We start from the raw sequence: 23,522 nt of genomic DNA on the forward strand, positions 1-23,522 counted from the left end.
TAGATAAGAGCCCTTCATGTGAAAGATCAAACCATATATTTACTAGAAGAAAGCAGAAATAAGTATTTTATAACCTGGAAATAGCAAAAACTTAGATATGACTAAATATACAGAAGCAATTAAAGATTGGCAGCCAACTTCATTTAAAAAAAAAACCACAAAACTTTCACATGAATAAACTACCACCAGCAAAGTCAAACGTCAAATGATAAAGGAAAGGAAATAACTGTAATTTATCACAAGGAGCTGATCTCCCTAATATGTGAGGAGCTCTTAAAAGATCAGGACTAAAAGGCTAATAATCCAGTCGAAAATGGGCAAAAGATGGTTCACAAAAGAATATATATATAAATGGCCTTTAAGTATATGAAAGCATACTCCACTTGACTCATTATATGAGAAATACACATTTAAAACGACACTGAAAGACCATTTCTCACTTAAGAGATTAACAAAAATTCAGAAGATTCACAGCACCCTCTGTTGGCCAGGCTGGGAAGTGCTCACACATTGCTGCTGGGGTGTCAAAGGTGACAACCCCTTTGAAGGCGGATTTCACAACAGGTAAAAAAAAAAAATTACATATGCCCTAGTTCTTCGAACTCACCTTTAAAAGACATCTACACATAATTTTTTTTAAAGGGCAAGTTTATTTACTGCGGTATTAATCACAACAGCACAAGACTGGAAGCAATCTAATTGCCCTTCCTTAGGAGACAGGTTAAATGAAGGATGTTATATCTACCCTAAAGAAGAACAAGAAATATGAAATAAAATGGAGAAATTTCTGTAATATATTATTAAGTGAAAAGATCAAGATACAAAAGAGTGTCTCTCATATATATGTATATAAATAAATATATATCATATATATCGATGTGTGTGGTGAGGGAGAGAGAGAGGGAGAGACAGGGAAAGAGGGGGAGAGAGAGAGAAAGAGAGAGAGAGAGAAAGAGAGAGAGACAGTCACTGACCAGGCTGGAGTGCAATGGCACAACTTCAGCTCACTGCAACCTCTGCCTCCTGGGTTCAAATGATTCTGCTCAGCCCCCTGAATAGCTGGGATTACAGGTGCCCACCACCACACCCAGCTAGTTGTTTGTGTTTTTATTAGAGACGGGGTTTCACCATGTTGGCCAGGCTGGTCTGGAACTCCTGACCTCAGGTGATCCTCCTGCCTCAGCCTCCCAAAGTGCTGGGATTACAGGCGTGAGCCACCACACCTGGCCCAAAAGAGTATCCTTTATATAAAAAGAAGAATATATACACAGACACACACATACCAACATACATATACACACAGAGAGGCTTATTTCTGCAAAAATTTAACACAGGAAGAATAAACCAGAAATTAATGAAAATGGTTACGCAGAAGAAGTAGGTTAAGAAGAGGTAGAAAAGAGAGGAATGAGAACAAGACTTGGAGTGTCACTTTTATATAATTTTGACTTCTGAACAATGTAAATGTTTTACTTATTTAAAATTAAATCAAAAAAGCTGGAAAAAGCAACTCCTGTAAATGAATAAAAACAGAAACAAAGGATAACATAAGACAGAAAACAAGAATCAATTATTGCAAAACTCCTCAACAAAATACTGGCAAATGGAATCCAGCAGCAGATCAAAAAGCTCATCCACTACAATCAAGCAGGCTTTATCCCTGGGATGCAAGGTTGGTTCAACATATGCAAATCAAAACATGTGATTCATGACACAAACAGAAATAAGACAAATGCTACATGATTATCTCGATTGATGCAGAAAAGGCTTTCGATAAAATTCATCACCCCTTCATGTTAAAAACCCTCAATAAACTAGGTATTGAAGGAGCATACCTCAAAATAGTAAGAGCCACCCATGACAAACCCACAGCCAACATCACACTGAACAGGCAAAAGCTGGCAGCATTCCCTTGAAAACTGGTAGAAGACAAGGATGCCCTGTTACTACTCCTGTTCAACACAGTATTGGAAGTCCTGACCAGGCCAATCAGGGAAGAGTAAGAGAAGAGAGGAGGGGAGAGGAGAGAAGGAGAGAGGAGAGGGGAGGAGAGAAGGGAGGAAGAGAGGAGAGAGTAGAGGAGAGGGAAAATGGGAGAGAGGAGAGGAAAGTGGAGAGGGGAGAGGGGAGACGGAAGAGGAGAGGGCAGAGGGAAGGGGAGAGGGGAGAGGGAAGGGGAAGGGAGAGGAGAGGAAAGAGAGAGGAAGGGAGGGAGGGAGGGAGAAAGGAAGGAAGGAAGGAAGGAGGGAGGGAGGGAGGGAGGGAGGGAGGGAAGGAAGGGTATCCAAAGAGGAAGAGAGGAAGTCAAACTATCCCTGTTTGCAGACATGATCTTATATCTAGAAAACCTCATACTCTCCGTCCAAAAGCTCTTTAAGCTTATAAACAACTTCAGCAAAGTCTCAGGACACAAAATCAGAGTGCAAAACATCACTAGCCTTCCTATACTACAACAGTCAAGCCAGGAGCCGCATCAGGAATGCAATCCTATTTACAATTGCCACCAGAAAACAAAATGCCTAGGAATAGAGCTAACCAGGGAGGTAAAAGATCTCCACACACAAAAAAAAACTATAAAACACCGCTCAAAGAAATCAGAGATGACGCAAACAAGTGGAAAACATTCCATGCTCATGGACAGCAAGAATCAATATTGTTAAAATGGCCATACCGCCCAAAGCAACGTATAGATTCAAGCCCATTGCTATTAAACTACCACTGACATTTTTCAGAGAACTAGAAAGAAGTATTTAAAAATTCATATGGAATCAAAAAAGAGCCCAAATACAAGGCAATCCTAAGCAAAAAGAACAAAGCTGGGCTGGGCGCAGCAGCTCACGCTTGTAATCTCAGTACTTTGGGAGGCAAAGGAGGGTGGATCACCTGAGGTCAGGAGTTCAAAACCAACCTGGCCAACATGGTGAGCTCCCGTACTACTAAAAATACAAAAATTAGCTGGGCATGGTGGCTCCTGCTTGTAATCCCAGCTACCCAGGAGGCTGAGGCACGAGCATTGCTTGAACCCGGGAGGCAGAGGTTGCAGTAAGCCAAGATCATGCCACTGCACTCCAGCGTGGGTGACACAGCAAGACTCTGTCTCAAAAAAAAAAAAAAAAAGGAGAACAAAGCATCTTGCTAACCCAACTTTAAACTATACTATAGGGCTATAATAACCAAAACAGATATAAACCATGCAACAGAATAGAGAACCCAGTTGACTGGGCACAGTGTTTCAAGCCTGTAATCCCAACACTTTGGGAGGCTGAGGCGGGCAGATTACCTGAGGTCAGAAATTTGAGACCAGTCTGGACAATGCGGTGAAACCCCGTCTCTACTAAAAATACAAAAATTAGCTGGGCATGGTGGCACACACCTGTAATCCCAGCTACTCGGGTGGCTGAGATGCAAGACTCGCTTGAACCCAGGAGGGAGAGGTTGATGCAGTAAGCTGAGATCGTGCCACTGTACTCCAGCCTGGGAGACAAAGCAACACTGTCTCAAAAATAAATAAATAAACAGAGAACCCAGAAATAAGGCCACGCATACAACTATCTGATCTTCGACAAACCTGACAAAAATAAGCAATGGGGAAAGGGTTCCCTATTCAGTAAGTGGTGTTGGGATAACTGGCTACCACGTGCAGGAGATAGAAAATGGACCCCTTCCTTATACCATCTGCAAAAATTAACTCAAGATGGATTAAAGACTTACGTTTAAAACCTAAATCTAGGCCGGGCATGGTGGCTCACGCCTGAAATCCTAGCACTTTGGGAGGCCGAGGTGGGTGGATCACCTGAGGTCAGGAGTTCAAGACTAGCCTGGCCATCATGGTGAAACCCCATCTTTATAAAAATAATAATAATAATAATAATAATTTTAAAAACCTAAATCTATAAAAGATTTAGGTTGCCTGGAAGACAACCTAGGCAATACCATTCTGAACATAAGAACAGGCAAAGATTTCATGACAAAGACACCAAAAGCAATTGCAACAAAAGCAAAAAAATCGGCACATAGGATCTAATTCAACTAAAGAGCTTCTGCACAGTAAAGGAAACTATCAATGGAGTGAACAAACAATCTACAGACTGGGAGAAAATATTTGCAAACTATGCACGTGACAAAGATCTAATATCCAGTATCTATAAGGAACTTAAGCAAATTTACAAGAAAAATCCACCCCATTAAAAAGTGGGCAAAAGACATGAACAGACACTTTTCAAAAGAAGACAGACATGGTGCCAACAAACATAGGAAGAAAAAGTTCATCATCACTGCTTATTAGAGAAGTGCAAATGAAAACCACAATGAGATACTATCTCACACCAGTCAGAATGGCAATTACTAAAAAGTCAAAAACTAATAGACGCTGGAGAGGTTTCAGAGAAAAAGGAACACTTATATACTGTTGGTGGGAGTGCAAATTAGGTCAATCATTGTGGAAGACGGTGTGGCAATTCCACTAAGAACTCAAAACAGAAATATTATTCGACCCAGCAATCTTGTTATTGGGTAGACACCCAAAAGAATAGAAATTATTCTCCCATAAAGACACATGTATGTATATGTTCCCTGCAGCACTATTCACAGTAACAAAAGACATAGAATCAACCTAAATGCCTGTCAGTGGTAGACCAGATAAAGAAAATGTGGAACATATACACCATGGAATATTATGCAGCCATTAAAAGATCAAGATCGTGTCCTTTGCAGGAACATGGGTGGAGCTGCAGGCCATTATCCTTAGCAAACTAATGCAGGAACAGAAAACCAAAGACTGCATGCTCTCACATTCTGTAGGTTATTTGTTCACTCTGTTGATGTAAGACAGGGCTAAATGGTGAGAACACATGGACACATAGATGGAAATGACACACACTGGGCCCTAGCAGAGGGGGGGAAGTTTAAAGGAGAGAGAGGATGAGGAAAAATATTAAGTACTAAGCTTGGCTGGGCGCTGTGGCTCACCCGTAATCCCAGCACTTTGAGAGGCCAAGGTGGGCAGATCTCGAGGTTAGGAGATTGAGACCATCCTGGCCAACATGGTGAAACCCTGTCTGTACTAAAAACACAAAAATTAGCTGGGCATGGTGGCACGCACTTGCAATCCCAGCTACTCGGGAGGCTGAGATGCAAGAATCACTTGAACCGGGAAGGCAGAAGTTGCAGTGACCCAAGATCACACTACTGCACTCCAGCGTGGCAACAGAGGAGACTCCATCTCAAAGAAAAATAAATAAATAAAATAAGTACTAGGCTTAATACCTGGCTGACAAAATAACGTTTACAACAAACCCCCACAATACAAGCTTAACTATATATGACAAACCCACATATACACCCCTGAACTTGAAAGTTAAACTCTTAAAAAAATAATTCTAGTAACTTTGGAACATAATAACCTCAGTCATCTTAGATTCATCTAAACTTTAACAAATTCAAATTTTGAACTTAGTGTTTGTCGTGGTACTTTAATTCTGAAACTATTTTCTGTAAACTGTAAAATAGACTAAATGAGTAAAAACATACTGATGCTTTTGGAAATTAGGATTCTCACTGTGAGAGAAAGAAAATACAAACTTGGAATGGGGAAAATAAGGAAGAAAGGTGTGGTGTTAGATTTGAATCGGAGGCTTATATTTTTAACCATAATCACAAGTATAAACGTGTGATTTCACAAAAATCTATTTTCTAGCCAAATCCCACCACTGCTTTTATACAGCCCATAACTAAAGATGGTTTTTACTTTTTCTTTTTTTTGAGACAGGGTCTTGCTCTGTTGCCCAGGCTGGAGTGCTGTGGTGTAACCTCAGCTCACTGCAGATGCCACCTTCTGGGTTCAAATGATTCTCATGCCACAGGCTCCCGAGAAGCTGGGATTACAAGCCTGTGCCACCACGCCCAGCTAAATTTTGTATTTTTAGTAGAGACAGGGTTTCACCATGTTGCCCAGGCTGGTCTTGAATTCCTGACCTCAAGTGATCTACCCACCTCAGTTTCCCAAAGTGTTGGGATTACAGGAGTGAGCCACCACACCCGTTTTTACACGTAAAATGTAAAACTTATAACTATCCTTGTGGTGATAATAGAAACTCCAAGACTTGAAGACATTGTCTCTTGGCCTGCAAAGACTAAAAGATTTATTATCTAGAGGAAGTTTACTAACCCGTGAACTAGACTATAAAAGAGAAATGTTTGGCTGGACGCAGTGGCTCACACCTGTAATCCCAGCACTTCAGGAGGTCAAGGCAGGCAGATCACCTGAGGTCAGGAGTTCAAGACCAGGTTGGCCAAAATACTGAAACCTCGTCTCTACTAAAAATAGAAAAAATTAGCCGGGTGTGGTGGCAGGCACCTGTAATCCCAGCTATCTGAGAGGCTGACACAGGAGAATCACTGGAACCTAGGAGGCAGAGGTTGCAGTGAGCTGAGATTGCACCATTGCACTCCAGCCCGGCCAACAGTGCAAGTCTCAAAAAAAAGAAAAGAAATGTTTATGGTAAAACAGGAGAACTTAAATACGCTAGGTTTCATTTAGTCTCAATTAAATAACTATTAACTGGTTGGCTGTGATGTCCGTTCAACACATGGAAGCAGATAGATCATTAGACACACGTGTGCACGGAGAGCCTCAAAGAAAGATAGGAGGGTTGTTTGAGTTTTCAGATCTCAAAACTCAAACAAATCATTGTGTACTAATTCCCTCCTGGTATTACCTTTGGTGTCTTTTCACCTTTTCTTTCATACTGATTCCGTTGTTGAATTTTCTCAGCAATTTCTTGGGCAATTTGACAAGTAGAATCGTAGGTGGAGAACCTGCATCAAAGTCATAAAAAGAGAAAATGTTTAAGGTTAATTTTTGTTTTTCTTTTTGTTTTGATAAGGAGTGTAGCTCTGTGGCCCAGGCTGGAGTGCAGCGGCGCAATCGTGGCTCACTGCAACCTCCGTCTCCTGGGTTCAAGTGATTCTCCTGCCTCAACTTCTTGAGTAGCTGGGACTGCAGGTGTGAGCCACCATGCCTGGCTAATTTTTGTATTTTTAGTAGAGACGTGGTTTCACCACATTGGTCAGGCTGGTCTGTTTAAGGTTCTTTAAAAGAAATTTTTGCATTGTCTAAGTTTGACATTTTCATTCTAGTCACAGAATTCAAACAAAAGTGGAGAACAATAGCATTACCAGTAAAAGCAACATGGACTGAGTGATATTTACTATGTGCCAGGCACTATTCTGAAGGCTTTATTAGTAATAACTCACTTAATCTAAACAGGAACACTATGAAGTGGGTGCCATTACCATCTCCGTCTCATACAGGAGAAAATGAGGCACAGAGGCAGAGTGACTTGCCCAAGTGGTACTACCCGCTGCAAACCAAGGCTGTCTGGCTCCAGAGCTGGGGCTCTTAACAACGGTGCCATTCCGCCGATGATAAAGCATTTGGGGGCCTCTGCTGTACTGGGCAGTGGAGAAGACAGCAGTGAACAGAATGCACACAGTCCCTGCTTTCACAGAGCTCATATTTTAGGGAAAGAAACTCATAAAACAAATACCATGGCAGGTGTTGACAGGTGCTAAGAAGAAAAATGCAGCAGGACAAAGGGACAGAGAGTGATGAGGAGCTGCTATTTAGAATCCCGTGATACTGAGGCAAGCTGAAGAAGCTGGCCTCAGAGATGCCTGGGGGACAGCTCTAGGTCAATACAGACCTTAAGTCTGATAAGAAACATTTACAATCTATTCTCCCTAAAGCCTGCTACCCAGAGGCTTCGTTTGCATGATAAAACCTTGGTCTCCACAACCCCTTAGCATAACCCAGACATTCCTTTCTATTAATAATAACTCAACCAATTGCCAATCAGAATATTTTTAAATCCACTTACGACCTGGAAGCCCCTCAACCCCCTTTGAGGTATCCTGCCCTTCTGAATCGAGCCATCATAAATCTTACAGGTATTAATTCATGTATTATTCTCCCTGAATTGTATAAAAGCAAGCTGCTCCCCAATCACCTTGGGCACATGTCTTCAGGACCTCCTGAGGGTGCATCCTTAACCTTGGCAAAATAAACTTTCTAAATTGATTGAGACCTGTCTCAGATACTTTAGGTTCACAGTATCAAGGGCCTTAAAAATGTTCATACCCCCCAGGTGCGGTGGCTGAGGCCTGTAATCCCAGCACTTTAGGAAGCCAAGGTGGGTGGATCACCTGAGGTCAGGAGTTTGAGACCAGCCTGGCCAACGTGTTGAAACCCGGTCTCTACTAAATATATAAAAATTAGCTGGGTGCGGTGGTGAGCACCTGTAATCGCAGCTACTTGGGAAGCTGAAGCAAGAGAATCGCCTCAACCTGGGAGGTGGAAGTTGCAGGGAGCCGAGATCACGCCATTGCACTTCAGCCTGGGCAACAAGAGCGAAACTCCTGGCAACAGAATTTTTTTTTTTTTTTCTCAAAAAAAAAAAAGTTCATACCCTTGAACCCAATAGTTCGATTTCACTTTCAACAGTCTAATGAGAAATCCAGTTAGTCAAACTAATTGAGAATAACAAAAAAAGTATAAATGCTTTCACTTTCAACAGTTCTAATTCCTCCTTCTAGACAAGGAGCCCAAGGAAATAATAGATGGAACAAAGAGCCTGCCTTTGAGATGAAAAAAAACAACAACTAATACTAGGAGAAAAATAAATTATGGTCATTCATGTGATGCACCATTAGGCAACATAAAAACAATTATGTTTTTAAAGAATGTCCAATTACATAGAGAAATGCTGTTGTATCAGGTGTTGTGGCTCACGCCTGTAATCCCAGCACTTTGGGAGGCCAAGACGGGTGGATCAGAAGGTCAGGAGATCAAGACCATACTGGCTAACATGGTGAAACCCCGTCTCTACTTAAAAAAAAAAAAAAAAAAAAATCAATAATGGCTATTTCCAAATTACAGAGTTAAAGATGCTATTTATTTTCCTCTTTGCAAATTTTCAATTCTCTAAATTGAATACTCTCTATCAAGTGGTGTATATACCTGTTAAAATTAGGTTTAAAAAAATCAATGTTAAATTAAATAAATGGCCCAAATAACCTAGATTCCAGGTAACTCAACTTTGTTCTTGGAATCCATTCTTCTAACATCGAGGCTGTCAGCAACGTAAACAATTATAGACTATATTAGAAATAACAACATAAGACATATATTCCAACAAGAACGTTATGGAGCTGTAATCTGTTTTTAATTATTAAGCAGAAAGGTCAAGTCTATTATGCTGTAACAGGACGTTCCTTGGGATCAAAACTTGCATCTTTCATCGTGCAATCCTTGGGATTAATTGCTAAATAAATGACCCTATCACCTACTATTTTACTGCAGAAGCTACTGCTAAAAGAAAATTGTTCACAGTATTAACTCAAGAAAGTGTAAAATGCCTTATAAACAAGTACACAATTTCCCTCCCAGATTCCTGTATCTGGAAGGGCCCCCAAGATCTAGGTCTTAGTCCCAACTGGTTACTAACTGGCCGGTGACCATGGATTCCGAACCTCGGTTTCTCCACCTGTGAAATAAGGGGGTTCACCGGATGGACGGACACGCTGCAAAAAGGTTATTTTGACTTCACTTTTATAGGAGTCCAGGGAAGCCTGAACCGGCCAGCTCCACCACCAAGATGGGCGGGAAATCCCCCGCTGCGAGATGCAGCCCAGAAAAGCTCGAGCAATAATTTAGAGATTTGGCTCAAGTCCTCAGTTCTCCAGCGGACCACCCCCGTTCTCCTTCCCGGGCCCCCCTGGCAAGGACCAAGGGTGGCAGGATGTGGCTGAGCCCCCTCAGCAGAGGGAGGGTCTCGCCGCCCCTCCCCTCACCCGAAACGCCTCCAGCGGCCGTGCCAAGTGGTCGCCTGCTCCCCGGAAGCCCGGCCGCCCCGAAGGTCCCCTCGGCGCACCGCCGCCCTCACCCGGGGCTCACCAGGGGTCCGGTGCCATCGTGCAGACTCCGCCCGCCGCTCGGACTCTTCCTGCTCGCAGCAGCTGACTACGGCGGCCGGGGCGGCTCACTCCCCGCAGTTCGTCCCGTGCGCGACCGGAGCCTGGAGTTTGCCAAGTGAATATAACGAGGGCCTTAGAACCGCAATCAGAGAAAGTGCTGCCCTGGGGACAGTAGGTGGGAGCCATCTACTCCCACTGAGATGCGAACTGCTGAGCTCAGTTAAAACTGTGAATAGAAACTAAGCATTTTCCCAGGAAGGTGGGAGCGCTGTAAGACCTCTCTCTAGCAGTTACTTAAGAATTCATCCGGGGCCGGGCGCGGTGGCTCATGCCTGTAATCCCAGCACTTTGGGAGGCCGAGGCGGGTGGATCACGAGGTCAAGAGATCGAGACCATCCTGGTCAACATGGTGAAACCCCGTCTCTACTCAAAATACAAAAAATTAGCTGGGCATGGTGGCACGTGCCTGTAATCCCAGCTACTCAGGAGGCTGAGGCAGGAGAATTGCCTGAACCCAGGAGGCGGAGGTTGCGGTGAGCCGAGATCGCGCCATTGCACTCCAGCCTGGGTAACAAGAGCGAAACTCCGTCTCAAAAAAAAAAAAAAAAAAAAAAAAAAAAAGAATTCATCCTGCTTCCAAAACAAAAAGCTAGATTGCGGTGAGACTTACACCCTATATGAACTTATTACAACCTACCTTAAGTTAACTTTCTGATATGTACATTAATGACGCTCAATAACGCTTTTTAAAAAATCTTTAACATTTTTTTCACTCAGCTTCAAACAGGGGCCCAACGAAGTTATCAATTACGTATTGCTTTATAGCAGCCTTCCCATCACTCCTCTACGCTTGATGACTTATTTTTTAAATGCCATTTATTTGGTGCTTGCTTTTAGAGTTATCAGGAAGTCGCAGACTCTACACAAAGGGATGGAGGAATTAGTTCTGTGCAGTTAGTGCCATCCCGTAAATTTCCAGAGAAATAGCACACACAGAAAAGAAAAGAAGAAGAAGAATCGTCTCACCTCATCCCTCCTCCCAGCCCCCATACCCCTTATTTCCAAGAATGCTAATGAATTGGAACTCGGCAGGGTGGGTTTCTGCGCGGGCGTAGAGCTGGCGCGCATGCGCTCGCCCGTTACCATAACGACCAGGAGACGCTACACTTACCTGGTAGGAGAGCAAAATAAGCAGAACTTCCCAGAGATGGAGAACGAAATTTCCCCGGAGGCTCAAGTGGCGGAGCTGGAACTTGACGCCGTGATCGGCTTCAATGGTGAGGTTTCCAGCATCTCTGGGCTGGCTCGTTTAGGAACTCAGAGGACGCGTAGTTCAAGCAGGAACAGCGAGACAACGAGGACACATGAAAGGCAGTGTGGGACAATGGCAGGAGCCCTGGCCGGGGACAGGCACAGGAGGACCCGCACAGCCCGCCCCGCCCCAAGGCCTTGGAGAGTCACTTCCTCGCTCCGAGCCTCGGGGAGTGTGGGGTGTTTTGTTTTTTTTTTTTACCAGCTCGGACAAGCGCGGGGGCACCTAAAAGGGACCACATGCCTCCTCCCCAGGCGGGACGGATGAGTAAGGGGGTGGTTGGAACCCTTCTCCCGCTGGGTCAGCCCTTCCTGGCTCTGAGCCCCACGCGGCTCTCAAAGCCCTAGGCCCCTTCCTAACTATACAGAAAGATGCTGTCTGTGTCGGCCCCTGGGACTAGCTACGAAATCTGCTAAAATCCCGGATGGCGTACCAGCAAGAAAGCGCTGGGAGGGAATGTGTGTTTGAGCAACCCCCTAAGGGGATGATCTTGGTTCTCTAACATCTTAAGGAAGGTTTCTAAATGGTGAGGATTTCAGACCAGGACAGCAGGGGAAGGGGACGCCAGGGGAAGCTGAAGGGGAAGAGACGAAGGTCGCTCTGCTGAAATCTTATTTGTGACTGCCCTGTTGTTTTGAACATTCAGGGAAGAAAAAGCTGTTGTGGGGTTTCGTTGTTAGTTTTGAGAGGTTTTGGTTTTCTGAGGGATGAGAAAACAATGAATTAGATTTTAGGAGAAGCAAAACTTTTTTAAAAATGTGTGTTGTGATGCCTGAAAGCGTTAAGAATGTGGATGCAGAACAATCACTGTCTAAAGTTGTAAGCATACTCTAGGATTTAGCTCTTGACTCTTGGTTTTACTTTAACCGTCTCCGATAGAAAGTGAGCGCTTTACCGGGCCGGTGACTTACGCTTGTAATCCCAGCACTGTGGGAGGCTGAGGTGGGCAGATCACGAGGTCAGGAGTTCGAGAGCAGCCTGACTAACATGGTGAAATCCCATCTTCACTGAAAATACAAAAATTAGCTCGGCCTGGTGGCACACGCCTGTAATCCCAGCTACTTGGAAGGCTGAGGCAGGAGAATCGCTTGAACCGAGTAGGCAGAGGTTGCAGTGAGCCGAGATCCCGCCACTGCACTCCAGCAGCCTGGGCCAACGAGACTCTGTCTCAAAAAAAAAAAAAAAAAAAAAGGAAGGAAGTCAGCGCTTTATACATTTCGGATATCAGATATCCTGAGAGCTGATTACAAGATCATTGGGAAAGAATTGAGCAGCCTACAGTGGGTTGCAAAGCATCACTTATTGAGTCAATGTAGGACCACACACACAGAACTCTGCAACTGAATTCATGCTGTGGTTGCAGAGTTCCAAGTCCAAATATATGGTAAATTATATGCCAATGTCTTCCATGACAATTACTAGTTATCTTTGCCTTTTAGAATGACCCCCATATAATCAAATTGTTGTTACCTTGGTGGCTTTATATTAATATATATTCTTTCACACAATCAAATATACATGTATGTATAACCTCTGTGCAAAGTAATACCTTCTGGACTAAGAATACAGGGATAATTCCATAGCCATGCTTATGAGGAAGAATTTAGAAAACTGGAAACATACAGTAAAACTGAAAGAAAAATCAGCCATTATTACATTTTTCAAACATATCACTGTAAATTTTTGGTGTGACCCCTTTGAACATACATTTACATACAAATAGTTTTTTTTTTTTTTTAAATAAAAGTGCGCTCAAGCTGTATATGTTCTCTCTCTCTCTCTCTCTCTCTCTCTCTCTCTCTCTCTCTCTCTCCCTTTTTATGGAGTCTTGACCTGGCACCCAGGCTGGAGTGCAATGGTGGGATCTCGGCTCATTGCAACCTCCACCTCCTGGGTACAAGCAATTCTCCTGCCTCAGCCTCCTGAGTAGCTGGTATTACAGGCACGTGCCACCACATCCAGCTAATTTTTTGTGTCTTTAGTAGAGACAAGGTTTCACCATGTTGACCAGGCTGGTCTCAACCTTCTGACCTTGTAATCCACCCACCTGAGCCTCCCAAAGTGCTGGGATTGCAAGCATGAGCCACTACGCCCGGCCAATTGTATATATTCTCTTATCACCAGACTTTTTTTCATCTACTAATATACCATGTAAATCTTTCCTTAGCAATAAATATAATAAAATAAATAATATACTTCATGCCATAATTTAAATATAATATTAACATAATATTTTATGCCATAATTTATTTAAATAACACCCTGTTATTGAGACTTTAGTATAATTTGCATATTTTTGCATTTATTTTTAAATGCAACTAAGAACATCTGCAGAGCTAAGTCTTTTTGCTCTTTAACTTTTTTCTTAAAATAAATTATGGGTACATTTAGAATGTCTAAAATCTAAATACCTAAAAATGTCTAAAGACTTTTTTTATTTTTATTTTCTTAAATTTTAGAGATGGGATCTCACTATATTGGGCAGGCTGGCCTCAAACTCCTGGGCTCAAGGAATCCTCCCACCTCAGCCTCTCAAGTAGCTGGGACTATAGGCTTGCTAGTATACTGACTCAGTTATATCCTAAAGACTTTTGATGTATCCTCCAATGCTATATCCTATACACAACAGAAACATATATAGAAATATTTCTAATAGCACTTTTTTTTTTTGGAGATAGGGTCTCACTCTGTCAACCAGGCTGGAATGCAGTGGCTTGATCCCAACTCACTGCAACTTCTGCCTCCTGGGTTCAAGCAATTCTCCTGCCTCAACCTCCCAAGTAGCTGGGATTACAGGTACCCACCATCACACACCTGGCTAATTTTTGTATTTTTAGTAGAGATGGGATTTCACCATGTTGACCAGGCTGGTCTCAAACTCCCGGCCTCAGACAATCTGCCTGCTCGTCCTCCGAAAGTGTGAGATTACAGGTGTGAGCCACCGTGCCTGGCTGCATATTTCTCATAGTTAAACATTAGAAACAATCAAAATCTTCATTAAAAGTTGAAAGGACAAATCAATTGTAGTACACCGTATGTATACAATTTAATTCCTCTGCAGGAATTAAAAAGAATGAACTACTGCTATATACAACACTATGGATGGATCTCACAAACAGATAATGTTAACCAAAAAGCCAGATACAAAAGAGTACAAATCTTATTGTTCCATCCCTATAAAGTTCTAAAAGGAGTGAACTGAATCTACCGGAATAAAAGTCAGAGCAGTGACAACCTTTCAGGAGACGTAGACTGGGAGAAGGAACGTGGGAGGCCTCTGGGTGTGCTCATGTTCTACTTCTTGACCTGGCCTCTGGGTGTGCTCATGTTCTACTTCTTGACCTGGCCTCTGGGTGTGCTCATGTTCTACTTCTTGACCTGGCCTCTGGGTGTGCTCATGTTCTACTTCTTGACCTGGGCTGTAGTTAAACAGGTGTGTTTAACTGAAACAAAGAAACTTAAAACTAGACTTTAAAACAAAACAAAAAAAAAAAAAATCACAAGATCTACAAATTTAGAAAAGAAGAGACTTCTTTATTCCTTCCTTTCCTCCCTCCCTCCCTCCCTTTCTCTCTCTCTCTCTCTCTCTCTCTCTCTCTCTGTCTCTCTCTCTCTCTCTCTTTCAAGACAGAGTCTCACTCTGTCCCCCAGGCTGGAGTACAGTGCTGCTATCTCGGCTCACTGCAACCTCTGCCTCTCAGAGGTTGCCTGAGCCTCCTGAGTAGCTGGGATTACAGGCATATGCTACCATGCCCAGCTTATTTAGTAGAGACCCCATCTCACCTGAGCTCAGAAGTTCGTGACCAACCTGGCCAACGTGAACCAGGCTCAAGGTGATCACCTGCCTTGGCCTCCCAAAATGCTGGGATTGCAGGTGTGAGCCACTGCGCCTGGCCGGCTTATTTTAAAGTGTTACATCCTGCAAGGTGGCCATCCTGCAGGCTGAGAAGTGTGCCTCAGGCCAACTTCTATACTAGCTCTTAAAAAAAGACAGAGAAGGTACAACTTTCATAAGGCTTGGGAGAAAAGATTTTGACTAGGAGTAAGGGGGTAAAGATTGAAGGCAGAACATTTCGGGTAACAGGAATGGGGGACAAAGGAGGAAAAGTGGAGAGCGTGGGGCCCGGTTGCAGAAGGGCAAATAGCATGGTGTGGCTTCAGTATCAGGAACTGGCAGGATATCACAGGAAAGAGAACGTGGAGTTAGATTTCAGAGGCCTTAAATGCCAAGTGATTGAGTTTAGATTTCAGATGGAAACAAATTAGAAACAAAAGCAAGGCCCCTTTTATCATTGCAACACTGAAACTCACTGTAGTGTTACATATTACACTTGAATTATTTTTTGAGACAGAGTCTCCCTCTGTCTCTGGGCTGGAATGCAGTGGCACAATCTCAGCTCATGGCACCCTCCACCTCCCAGGTTCAAGAGATTCTCCTGCCTCAGCCTCCTGATTAGCTGGGATTACAGGCATCTGTGACCATGCCTGGCTAATTTTTGTATTCTTAGTAGAGATGGGGTTTCAGCATGTTGGCCAGGCTGGTCTTGAACTCCTGACCTCCTGACCTCAGGTGATCTGCCTGCCTCAGCCTCCCAAAGTGCTGGGATTGCAGGCATGAGCCACCATGCACGGACTTAAACTTGAATTTTAACTTTATGATGTCAATATGTAACTGTAGTTAACACTTAGAGGTATTATATTTTGACCAGAATTTATTATTTAAGCAAACCAAATATAGCTGTGTTTAGAACCCTTAATAAAGTTGTAGTTATTAAGAGTTTGGTCACATTCATTCATTGACTGGAGTAGATAGCCTATGATTTTCCTGTTACAGTATACAAAGAGTTCTTATAAAACAGCAACAACAACAAAATAGATCAGGAGTCTACAAAGGATACCCCATGGGTCAAATCTGGCCCATTGCATGTTTTTGTAAATAAAGTGTTATTGGAATGTAGCTATGCCCTTTTGTTTATGTATCATCTATGGCTGCTGGCTTCTTTTTTTTTTTTTTTTTTTTTTTTTTTTTTTTTTTTTTTTTTTTTTTGAGACAGAGTGTTACTCTGTTGCCCAGGCTGGAGTGCAGTGGCATAATCTCAGCTCACTACAACCTCTACCTCCTTGGTTCCGGTGATTATCCTGCCTCAGCCTCCTGAGTAACTGGGATTACAGGCGTATGCCACCACGCCCAGCTAATTTTTTATTTTTAGTAGAGACTAGTTTTCACCATGTTGGTCAGGCTGATCTCGAACTCCTGACCTCATAATCTGCTCATCTAAGCCTCCCAGAATGCTGAGATTACAGGCATGAGCCCTACGGCTGCTTTTATACCACACTAGCAGATATGAGTAGTTGCAAGAGACCATATTGCCCACAAAGCCTAAAATATTTACTACCTGGACCTTTGCTTGTTTGTTTGTTTTCTGGGGGGGCTGGGGGGATGGGGGTGGGAAAGGCCAGATCTTGTAAATAGGTAATGGGCAAAGAAATATAAATGGCTATTCACGCAAAAAGCTAAAAAATGCTATTAAAGGTCATGTGTGGTGGCTCACACCTGTAATCCCAGCATTTTGGGAGGCTGAGGCAGGAAGGTTCCTTGAGGCCAGGAGTTCAAGATCAGCCTGGGAAACATGGTGAAACCCCATCTTTATAAAAAATACAAAAAATTATCCAGGAGTGGCAATGCATGCCTGTGGTCCAGCTGTTTGGGAGACTGAGGTGGGAGGATCACCTGAGCCCAGGAGGTGGAGGCTGCAGTGAGCTGTCACTGTACCACTGCACTCTAGCCTGGGCAACAGAGTGAGACCTTGTCTCAAAAAAAAAAAAAAAAAAAAAAAAAAAAAGCTATTAAAGTAATGATGTTTTGGCCGGGCGTGGTGGCTCACGCCTGTAATCCAAGCACTTTGGAGGCCGAGGTGGACAGATCACCTGAGGTTGGGAGTTCAAGACCAGCCTGACCAACATGGTGAAACCCCATCTTAAAAAATAATAATAATAAATAAAACTAAATTTAAAAAAATAAATAAAAGTAATGATGTTTTTCACTTCTCAAACTGGGGAAGGCAAGTGTGTGTGTGTATATATATATATATATATATATATATATATATATATATATGTGTGTGTGTGTGTGTGTGTAATATAGTAAGGTAAGAAAAAGAAATGGTTCTCAATTACTATTGTCAGTATTAATTTTACAACCTTTTGAAGGCCAGTTTTATAGTATCTTTTACGATTTTTAATGAGAATAATCTTTAAGTTTTTTTTTTGGTTTTTTTTTTGAGACAAAGTCTCACACTGTCACCCGGGCTGGGGTGAGGTGCAACCTCCACCTCCCAGGTTTAAGCAATTCTTCTGCCTCAGCCTCCCAAGTATCTGGGATTACAGGCACCCATCACCATGCCCAGCTAATTTTTTGTATTTTCAGTAGAGATAGTGTTTCACTATGTTAGCCAGGCTGCTCTGGAACACCTGATCTGATGATCCACCTATCTCAGCCTCCCAAAGTGCTGGGATTACAGGCAGGCCACTGTGCCCAGCCATATCTCTGAGCTTTTAAGGACATGAATCAGCCGGGCGCAGTGGCTCAAGCCTGTAATCCCAGCACTTTGGGAGGCTGAGGCAGGTGGATCACGAGGTCAAGAGATCGAGACCATCCTGGTCAACATGGTGAAACCCCATCTCTACTAAAAATACAAAAAAATTAGCTGGGAATGGTGGCACGTGCCCGTAATCCCAGCTACTCAGGAGGCTGAGGCAGGAGAATTGCCTGAACCCAGGAGGCAGAGCTTGCAGTGAGCCGAGATCGCGCCATTGCACTCCAGCCTGGGTAACAAGAGCGAAACTCCGTCTCAAAAAAAAAAAAAAAAAAAAAAAAAAAAAAAAAAAAAAAAAAGAGTATGTACAATGAAGTTCCCTGTGACATTGTCTATAATAGCTGAAATATTGGAAGAAACAACCCAAATGTCCATTGTAAGAAGTTTGAAAAAATTATGCCCCAGAAATGTTTTTGAACAAGACAGGTGGTGGTCGCTCCACATCATGAATGTGCTAAATGCCACTGAATTGTTCACGTTAAAATGGTTAATTTTATGTTATGTGAATCTCACTCCAATAATTTAAAAAATTATATTCCTTTTGTGCAATTAAATACCATATAATCCTTGAGAAAAATGGGATAGACGTGTATAAAATAACCAGGAAAGATGTCAAAGATATGTTAAGTATAAAATGTAATTTGCCTTACAGTGTGTATTATATGAGCCTCTTATGGTTTAAAGTGTACATATGTTTGAGAGAGAGAGAGAAAGAGGGGATAGAGAGGAGGGAGGGGGAGGGACAGAGGGAGAAAAAGAGGGAAGGAGAGGAGGAGAGAGAGACAGAAAATGGAGTGTGTGTATGTCAGGAGAAGAGAGCAAGGAACATTCATTGCCGTGGACATGCGTAGTTTTGATAACTCCATATTTGAAGGCTATTCTATTTGAGAAGAATCCCAAGATAGGTAGGAGCTAGTTCTATTGCTTTAGTGAGAGCCTAAAAGGGGCACATAGTTTCTCTCCTAACTCCTTGGCAGGATGTAACATAATTGGCTCAACCAATCCGACTTTCCCTCCCAGCAGTTCCACTCTTATAAGAGTGATGCAAAGGAGCATGCTGGGGGTCAAATACTGCATTGAGCGTTGAGCAGTGTGGCAATGAGAGCTCTTTAGTTCATGTCACTTGGTCTCGCCTTGCTATCAGTTCTGCCCATTTTTCAGGTGTGATCCAAATTTCCTGCCGGTTGTGTCAGCAATACGTATTCCTTCCATAAAATTCTTTTTCTGCTATATTTAGCCAGAGTTGACCCTTCTAGTTTGCAACCAAGAACCATAATTATTAAATGCAAAAACAAAAATAAATCTGAAGAAATACACACCTGCATGTTACAAGGTGATCTCTGGGCCGATTTTGTACCTTAGAGTAGAGTAGCTTGGTCCTGGGGCATGTGTGCATTCAAGCATCATCAATAAAGATACATTGTTTCCCAAAGCAATTAAAACAATTTACTTTCCCACTAAGCATTTTATGAGTATTCCCTTTGATCTACATCAACACCAATGCCTGGTACTCTCAGCTATCTTAATTTTAGCCATTTTGGTAGCTATGACGTGGCATCTCACTTTGGATATAATTTACATTTTCCTGGTTACTTATGAGGTTGCACCTCCTTTTGTATGTTTAGCAAGTTTTGAATTTCATTCATGATAAACTGGCTATCCATATCCTTTGCTCATTTTTCTATTGAGAAGCAATGTTTTTCTTATTGCTTTGTAGGAGTTTCTTATATATTATGGAGATGATCCTTTGCCTACTGTATACATTGCAAAGATCTCCTGGTTTGTATTTTTCTCTTCATCCTTAATGTCTTTTGTCATTATTATTATTATTATTATTATTATTTTTTTTTTTTTTTTTTTGAGACGGAGTTTCCCTCTTGTTACCCAGGCTGGAGTGCAATGGCTCGATCTCAGCTCACCGCAACCTCCGCCTCCTGGGTTCAGGCAATTCTCCTGCCTCAGCCTCCCGAGTAGCTGGGATTACAGGTACACACCACTATGCCCAGCTAATTTTTTGTATTTTTAGTAGAGACGGGGTTTCACCTTGTTGACCAGGATGGTCTTGATCTCTTGACCTCGTGATCCACCCGCCTCGGCCTCCCAAAGTGCTGGGATTACAGGCTTGAGCCACCGTGCCAAGCCTAAATTTTTTTTTTTTTTTTTTTTTTAAGAGACAGTCTCACTCTGTCGCCCAGGCTGGAGTGCAGTGGCACAGTCTCGGCTCACTGCAACCTCTACCTCCCAGATTCAAGTGATTCTCCTGCCTCAGCCTCTCAAGTAGCTGAGCTTATAGGTGCCCACCACCACACCTGGCTACTTTTTGTATTTTTAGTGGAGACAGGGTTTCATCATGTTGATCAGGCTGGTCTCAAACTCCTGGCCTGAAGTAATCTGCCTGCCTTGGCCTCCAAAAGTGCTGGGATTACAGGCATCAGCTGCCCTGCCCAGCCTAGATATTTTTCATTTTTAACATAACTGGGTAAATATATCAGCCTTTTCTTTTATGATTTGCTGTTTTTGTGTCATAGTTAGAAAGTCATTTCTGATACCTTTTGTATATATTATCTTGTTTTTCTCATTTAGGTCATTGATCTACCTAGAAGATATTGTTTGTGTAAGGTGTGAATTATGAATCTAATTTTAATTTTTCATGTGGATAGCCATATGATTGTTTATAAAGAACCTGCAATTAGAAAAAAATAAAAATATTTTTAGTAGGAATAGATCACCCCAAAGAGACAAACCTTGGTATTATAAGAACATGTCGCATAAAAAAGAAACTCTCCGTTAAAATGAAAAGAATCATTTATTCAATAATTACATTTGGCCATTTGAGCAAAAATAACCATTTAGCAAAAGGAATCACATAAAGCACCAAAATAAATTTCAGAGGGAGTTAAATGTAAAAGAAGCATACATTTAAGAACCAGAAGATTATATTAATAAATATTTATGACTCTTTTGATGGAGAAGGAGACAGCAACAAAAAAATATTTTTTAAAACCCAAGAATAAATGTAACAAGAAATGTGTGAGATCTTTACGAAAAAAATCGAAAATGCTACTAGAAGACATAAAAGGAGACTTATGGGCTGGGTGCAGTGGCTCATGCCTGTAATCCCAGCACTTTGGGAGGTTAAGGTGAGTGGATCGCAAGGTCAGAGTTCGAGACCAGCCTGACCAACAAGATGAAACCCCGTCTCTACTAAAAGTACAAAAATTAGCTGAGCGTGGTGGCATACGCCTGTAATCCCAGCTACTTGGGTGACAGAGCAAAACGCCGTTACAAAAAAAAAGAAAAACAGAGAGACTTATGCAGAAATATATCCTGTTTTAAAACTATATCTTATATTAATATATCTCACTATAAACACAATCATGAATTTTAAATAGTCAAGGTGACATGAAAGTTCATATTGTAAAATAAACACTAAGAGTAATCAAAAAAAATCTGACCACAGATGAGTAATAAGGAGGACCCGGGTCTGCTTCATATTAAAGCATATTACAAGAGTTTTTACTTGTTGAGATACTTCTTAGTATAATCGAAATCAGGTCCTGGCCACTTGTCACTTGAAAGCTGAAAGCTCAAGAGATGAGCTTTGGTGAAAGGAAGGTTAGCTTTATTTGAGAAGCCAGCAACCTGGGAGAGGTAGTAATCTAGCTTTCTTTCTTTCTTTCTTTCTTTCTTTCTTTTTTTTTTTTTTTTTTTTTTTTTGAGACGGAGTTTCACTCTTGTTACCCAGGCTGGAGTGCAGTGGCACAATCTCGGCTCACTGCAACCTTCGCCTCCCGGGTTCAGGCGGTTCTCCCGCTTCAGCCTCCTGAGTAGCTGGGATTACAGGCATGCGCCACCATGCCCAGCTAATTTTTTGTATTTTTAGTAGAGACAGGGTTTCACCATGTTGACCAGGATGGTCTCGATCTCTTGACCTCGTGATCCACCTGCCTCAGTCTCCCAAAGTGCTGGGATTACAGGCTTGAGCCACCTCGCCCGGCCCAACTAGCTTTCAAAGACACCTCACCGAGTTGAGTCTCTGGATCAGGGAAATTAGAGGAAATAATGATCAAAGCATTTCGGTGAAATGTACGCAGCCTCGGGTGGGCAGTTGGTCAATATTTTGGGGCCTTCTGCAGATGCCATTTGCCCTGTTCTCGCCAGGCTGGTCAGCCCATTCCAAGAGTTGTTGGTCATTGTATTTTATTTTATTTCTACTGAAGGTTCTGTTTTCCTGAGACTGTTTTTAGTGAATAATCTACAAACTCAAGCAAAACAATAATTACGTTCAAACAAACAAGCTTTTCTCTAACATGGAAGCAGTAGTGTTACATTTACAGATATGTGGAGTACAGGATCTGCTTGTGGAAAGAGGTGTCACCGTGAATGGTCCCAGGCTCTTCAGACCACCTGGCAGGCACTTAGAACTGAAACCAAAATTTAAATTTTTTTTTTTTTTTTTTTTTTTTTTTGAGACAGAGGCTCGCCCTGTCGGAGGCCGGAGTACAGTGGTGCAATCTTGGTTCACTGCAACCTCTGCCCCCAGGTTTAAGCGATTCTTCTGCCACAGCCCCCCTGAGTAGGTGGGACTACAGGCGTGCAACCACACCTGGCTAATTTTTGTATTTTTAATAGACACAGGGTTTCGCCATGTTGGCCAGGATGGTCTCAATCTCTTGACCTCGTCATCTGCCCGCCTCGGCCTCCCAAAGTGCTGGGATTACAGGCATGTGCCACTGCACCTGGTCAAAAAAAAAAAAAAAAATTCTTTTCCTGGTTAGGCATATTTGACATATTAAAGTTGTATCAATTTAAGGTGTATAATGTAATGTGTTAATATACATGTACATTCTGAAATGATGTCCACAATCAAACTAATTAACATATTCACCTCACAAAGTTACTTTGTGTGTATGATGAAAACACTTAAAATCAACTCTCTTAGCAAATTTTAAGTATACAATGCAGTATTACTATTATTATTATTATTGAGATGGAATCTCACTCTGTCACCCAGGCTGGTGTGCAATGGCACAATCTCGGCTCACTGCAACCTCCACCTCCCAGGTTCAAGCAATTCTCCTGCCTCAACCTCCCAAGTAGCTGGGACTAAAGGGGCTCACCAACATACCCAACTAATTTTTGTATTTTTAATAGAGACAGGGTTTCACCATGTTGGCCAGGATGGTCTTGATCTCTTGACCTTGTGATCCACCTGCCTTGGCTTCCCAAAGTGCTGGGATTACAGGTGTGAGCCACGGCGCCCGGCCACAATGCAATATTATTAACTAGTCACTACACTGTACATTAGGTCTCTAGAACTTCTTTATCCTGCATAACTGAACTTTTGTACCCTTTGACCAACATCTCTTCATTCCCCTCACCCCTAGCAACCACCATTCTTCTCTCTGCTTTTATACATTTGGCTTTTTCAGGTTCCACATATAAGTGAGATCACTATGCATTATTTATCTTTCTGCATCCAGCTGATTTCACTTAACATAATGTCCTCCAAGTTCCTTTAAAAAAAATAGATTAAGGACCTGAATAGGTATTCCTCAAAAGAAGACATACAAACGGGCAACAGGTATATAAAAAGGTACTCAACATCACTAGTCATCAGGGAAATGCAAATCAAAGCCCAA

The 23,522-nt window shown here is 42.3% G+C and overlaps 2 protein-coding genes across 4 annotated transcripts in view; one reads left to right on the top strand and one right to left on the bottom strand.

Annotated features, from left to right (window-relative positions):
* STX8 (syntaxin 8) overlaps window positions 1-11,221 on the bottom strand; it is a 309,930-nt gene extending 298,709 nt beyond the window's left edge. For all 3 annotated transcript variants that reach the window (XM_074388170.1, XM_010339853.3, XM_010339852.2), the window contains exons 1-3: window positions 11,144-11,221; window positions 9,953-10,073; window positions 6,717-6,816 (exon numbers count right to left, since the gene is read on the bottom strand). In XM_074388170.1, the coding sequence (XP_074244271.1) occupies window positions 6,717-6,816; window positions 9,953-9,969 (117 nt within the window). In that variant the 5' untranslated portion in view covers window positions 9,970-10,073; window positions 11,144-11,221. The remainder of the gene's footprint in view (window positions 1-6,716; window positions 6,817-9,952; window positions 10,074-11,143) is intronic.
* Window positions 11,176-23,522, top strand: part of CFAP52 (cilia and flagella associated protein 52) — a 66,236-nt gene continuing 53,889 nt past the window's right edge. Inside the window, exon 1 of the mRNA XM_003929234.2 lies at window positions 11,176-11,249. Coding sequence (XP_003929283.1) covers window positions 11,180-11,249 — 70 coding nt within the window. The 5' untranslated portion in view covers window positions 11,176-11,179. The remainder of the gene's footprint in view (window positions 11,250-23,522) is intronic.

This window comes from Saimiri boliviensis, chromosome 17, assembly GCF_048565385.1.
Source record: "Saimiri boliviensis isolate mSaiBol1 chromosome 17, mSaiBol1.pri, whole genome shotgun sequence".
Classification (NCBI taxonomy): Eukaryota; Metazoa; Chordata; class Mammalia; order Primates; family Cebidae; genus Saimiri; species Saimiri boliviensis.